The sequence below is a fragment of the Solanum tuberosum genome, unplaced genomic scaffold (assembly GCF_000226075.1).
Source record: "Solanum tuberosum cultivar DM 1-3 516 R44 unplaced genomic scaffold, SolTub_3.0 scf00875, whole genome shotgun sequence".
In the NCBI taxonomy this organism is placed as follows: domain Eukaryota; kingdom Viridiplantae; phylum Streptophyta; class Magnoliopsida; order Solanales; family Solanaceae; genus Solanum; species Solanum tuberosum.
This window is the reverse complement of record NW_006239825.1, coordinates 29,551-34,461: the sequence shown is the minus strand read 5'-3', so window position 1 is coordinate 34,461 and position 4,911 is coordinate 29,551. Positions and strand designations below refer to the sequence as shown.

General features: G+C 31.6%; 1 protein-coding gene across 1 annotated transcript in view; it reads right to left on the bottom strand.

Annotated features, from left to right (window-relative positions):
- The window catches only part of LOC102587916 (germacrene C synthase-like), a 6,801-nt gene extending 2,095 nt beyond the window's left edge, over window positions 1–4,706 (bottom strand). Inside the window, exons 1-7 of the mRNA XM_015305647.1 lie at window positions 4,489–4,706; window positions 4,126–4,399; window positions 2,562–2,940; window positions 2,226–2,444; window positions 1,898–2,039; window positions 594–845; window positions 284–512 (exon numbers count right to left, since the gene is read on the bottom strand). Of these exons, the coding sequence (XP_015161133.1) occupies window positions 284–512; window positions 594–845; window positions 1,898–2,039; window positions 2,226–2,444; window positions 2,562–2,940; window positions 4,126–4,399; window positions 4,489–4,569 (1,576 nt within the window). The 5' untranslated portion in view covers window positions 4,570–4,706. The remainder of the gene's footprint in view (window positions 1–283; window positions 513–593; window positions 846–1,897; window positions 2,040–2,225; window positions 2,445–2,561; window positions 2,941–4,125; window positions 4,400–4,488) is intronic.
- Between the last annotated feature and the right edge of the window lie 205 nt (window positions 4,707–4,911).

Below are 4,911 nucleotides of genomic sequence, written 5' to 3'. Positions count from 1 at the left end.
TTCTTGATTGACATATTTTTACATTATTTAAGCATCCTCATTTGTAATATCATCATGGAGTGTATTATAAACTCTGTGATGATTAGAAAATACTTAGTTTTCTCTAGCTTTTATTTTCTTCATGCTTGTTAGGTAGCAGAAGTTAGGTACTTCATTAGGATTAGTAAGGTAAGGCCTAGCCCCCCTTGCTTGTACTTGTCCCTATTGATATTTTTTATGTTTAATAAAAGACCGCTAGACACTGTCTAATGGTAAAAAAAAAAATAAAAAAAAAAAAAAAAATATTCGTCATGACCATCTCCAAAAGTTGTATCTACCAATTGCGCAAAATTTAAACCTAGTTCAAGGACGAAAAATGGTACATCCTTATGAAAAAGGAATTCCTTATTTATATCCTTCCATGCATTCGTGACCATCTTCCGAATCTCAACATGCGCCTCCTCCTTTGAAACTTCATATTCTTTTATGTAGCAGTCAACAATTGAAGCAACATGTCCTCTTTGTTGATTAACCTACGAATAACAATACAAATATTCAATACAACATCTATATAATTGCTTTTAATTTTGTATGTTACATTGTGTTATACTTACTTCATGATCAGAAATATCATCCATACATCGACAGATTGCTCCAGCAGAACGTGCAACCAAAAGCCCATTTGTTAGCCACTCAATATTCTCTTTGGTCATATACAATTTGTCCATGCCAACCAAGGAATTTGTTACATAAAGCATACATGTAGCTGTTATTACTGCATTTTTCATATATTCATCACATTTTGGAATATAACCAGCATTCAACCAATCACTTTCCTTCATATAGGCAGCCGTCAATTTTTTCCACTACAACAAAATACCAAACATTGAAATCATTATAAAATCCTAATCTAGCTAGATCATAATAATAGGAGAAACTACTTAATTAGACGGTCTTCACTATCAAATTTTATACTATTATTACTTATACATTTAAAATACTACGTATTTTACCACTAATTAAGAGTTTTCTATCATATATTGAGGAAGATACACTTAGAAACATGTACTTTTGCTACCTGATACAATATAATAGGTCGAGAGGCGAGCGAGATGGGGGAGGGAGGCGAGCGAGATTTGTATACATGTGAATCACACTAGATACATGAATATGTATGTATATCGTGTGATTCACATGTATCTTGGATACTAGATACATAGGAGAGTGGCAAGCGAGATGGATAGAGGCGAGGGAGGCGAGCGAGATTTGTTATGTATCCCAAATATATGTGAATCAAATTGAATACAATGTATCTAGTACAAATTACACCTAATTTTGAGCTCATGTATCCTGAGATACATATATCTAGGCATATCTGAACGTATCAGGGTGCATCAAAATCTAGTAAGACATGTAATATTGCAAACTAGAGTGTATCTAAGTAATTAGCTCCTAAACGAGTGCGATTTATGTAAGTTCCCTACTAATAATTGTTCATATTCAAATCAACTGCACTACTCAATCCTTATATGTGCTGTGCAATTTGGTGAATGCATCTCAGTTTGCACAATTTATTAGCTAATAGAATAGACTATAGAATATATTGATTGATATAGTAAGGTGTTGTTTTTATTGAACTTAGTATTAGGTGGATGGTCTTATGTCTAATTGGTAGGGACAAATATAGGTATCAAGATCCCAGATTCGAAATTCAATTCATAATCTAAAAATTCAAACAAAAAAATCTAGAAAGTTCAAATTTCAAGTTGGATTTTTGGATTTTCCCAAACTATGCCCCAACACTAACACCATATCTTCCTTTTGATTCAAATGTCAACAATTTCTTTTTTAACCTATAGTTAGATGTAGCTTAAGCAAGAATAGACTAAGTTGGATTTTGGATTTTCCCAAACTATACCTCATTTTTTGCATAGTAGATTACGCTATTCGATTTGCCTTCTTTGGCCAATACTTCTTCTGCTTCATCGTAGATATTGAGAAGTTCTTGATAAATAATTCTCATATATGGTGGTAATGAATCCATAACACTTATGTCCCATCTGCACTTGACAGTTGAATTTGTTGGGATCGAAATAATATCAAGAGCAACATGTGAAAGGTAATTATAATTGCAAGCTATTGCAGTGATAAATAAGATGATTTAGAAAAATATACTAAAATAATCCTAACACATAATGATATATTATTGATCAAACGACCTACGTATTAAAAACTAAATAGGTTACCTCTCAATTGCATTAGTAAGAAACACAAGTTCATCATGGGTTCCATAAGCATCGTAAGTATCATCAACAATAGAGTTCATGTTGACTACTTTTGTTAACATTCTTCTCAATCGACTATATTGGGGCTCAACAGACAATCCAATTATCCAAAAGTAACTCTCCACAAATCTGTCTTTTGCATATGGTAATTTGTTTGCAATATCCAAATCTTTCCACCACCTACGTACATATATATATATATAGTGATCGAGACCATTATTAATATCATAGTACATACATTTATCGCGTATTCATTTAATTAGGAAGGGGATATAACATGAATGAATATATACATACCTTGATATCTCGTTAAGCTCGTCTTGATGCACCTTTTGCAACATGTTAAAATCCAATTTCGCGAATTTCAATAGTAAATCGTTATGTGATTTGATGTTTTCATAAATGTGTATGTATTTTCTTGCTCCTACCCTTGGTACTGTTTCATGAATAGGCTGACTTAACGCTTCAGTAACTTGAATCTTAAGTGAGTTATTGGTCAAGTTGGGGAGTAGGGACTCGAGACGAGTGGTGGTAAAGATAAGAGCTTCCTCAAGAATCTCCTCATCGTGCATTCTCATATGTGATGCTTCATACAAACTCAATAATCCTTGGACATCATAATTAATAAGTGTTTCCTTGAAATTTCCGTTATGATCCATGAATTGCTTGAACACATCTGGTTAAATCATCATGTTTATGTTAATTTTGACCTAAAAAAACTTTGCAATAGGATGCATGATTAATAAAATAAAAGAAAATAAAACATTGACCCGTCTACGTGTGTATAAAATTTTTTAGAATGTAATTTTAATCTATAATCTATCACATCAACTCTGAATCTAACGAGCAAATTCATACAAGCACTTTTCCAAATTTAATAAATTGTGCAAAAGTACAGTCTGTATAAACTTTATATTTAAAATTAATATATAGCAAAATCTAGTTTGTTTATTTATTTCTGTTTGGTAATTTCCATAGTTTTTCACTAATCCATCAACATGTTTTCTCATCAACAATTTCCACACCCTGCCAATAAAGTTATATGTTTCCACTTTTATCGTTGTTGACAATAAAGTTTTTTTTAATAAAAAAAAATCATAATTGTGGGGATTAGGCACTACTTAATTTATGTATTGATTATAACAAAAATACATATTCGATGGATTGGATATTTGTCTAATCACTAGGTTACCTGAAGGATAAAACTTTCATCCTTATACTAATCGTTAAAGAACAAAATATGAAGTATATGCTTACTTGAATTACTCCTCCTGTCCTATCTCATGTGACGCTATTTAACTTGTCATGATATTTATGGTAAAAATAAAGATTTTTAAAATTTAAGGTCTAAAATAATCCTTAGATATTTGTCTGACTATAAATCATTTCATTAATGTAAAAAGAAATTTTTAAATTTAGTTATTTTCAATTATAGTAATTTAACATTTTTTTAGGACGAACTAAAAAGAAAAAGATGCCACATCAAATAAGACGAAGCGAGTACGAATTTCTTGCCCTTGGTAGTAGCCTATAGTGGTCAATAAAATAATTTATAAATCATGAAGCCTCATATTCAAATCCTAACGGAAGCAACATATAATAGGAAATTTCTTCAATTTCATCTATCTAAATCTTGATAAACAAAATTATGATGGGAAAAGCAGGTACCACGTGAAATTAGTATCTGAAGCTCTTTACAAATTTTAAGTTCTTCCAAAGTATTTTGCCTTTAATTACCAGCTAGTACATGAGTGTAAGGTAAGAGTTACAATTAGATAGAAAAGCTAATGGGCCAAAAAGTAAGTAAAGAAAAGGAAAAACAACGAAGAAGTTGCAGAATATATATATATATAAAAGTTACCAGAAGAGATGTAATGGCGTTGTTGCCTCAGTAGTCGAAAACGAAGAGCAACAACGTGAAGATTGTCATCATTAGTCTCACTCTGTAGTTGAGAATCAAAAATGTTTTTAATGGATATTTCGATTTCATTATGAAAATGATATGCTACTCCCAATCGTTGAATTCTGTCTATCAACACAAGTTTTTGTGTACTATTGTCAGGAGTTTCCACCAACGTTTTCCTGATCATCACTTTTAATTCATCAACTTCAACTTTCTCTTGGCTACTAATTTCCTGCGGATGGATAAATAATCATTTTCATTAATTAAACGATACAACTCAAATGTATTTTAAGAAGAGAAGGCGCAGCGCGGCGCGTTTACTGTTTGTTGAGGAGTGTAGGAGAGAAAATGGTCTCCCCAAAGTGTTGGTTCAAAATCAGCCAAATGACGTGAAGGATCCATTGCTTGGCTCCTTAATTTTGTTCTTCTGGAACACAAATTTGGCCAAAGACGAAAGCTTAGATAATTTGCTTGATAAGTATTAATATTAGTATTGTATGTCCTCCTTCCAATAATAGTTGATTGAGAACTTGGAAAGATTGCTGCTACAGCCTACAGAAAACATTCTGATTCCTTTACACAAATTTGCCAGTTTTGCAGCTATTAATACTTACTGTACTTTAGATTATACTGAAAATAATTGTGCAAGTGCTCACAACAACGTGTGGGTTCGTGGGTTTTTTTTACAGAGTAAATTTCGTATTTGTATTGGAAAATTAAATAAATATATATATGTATATTAAT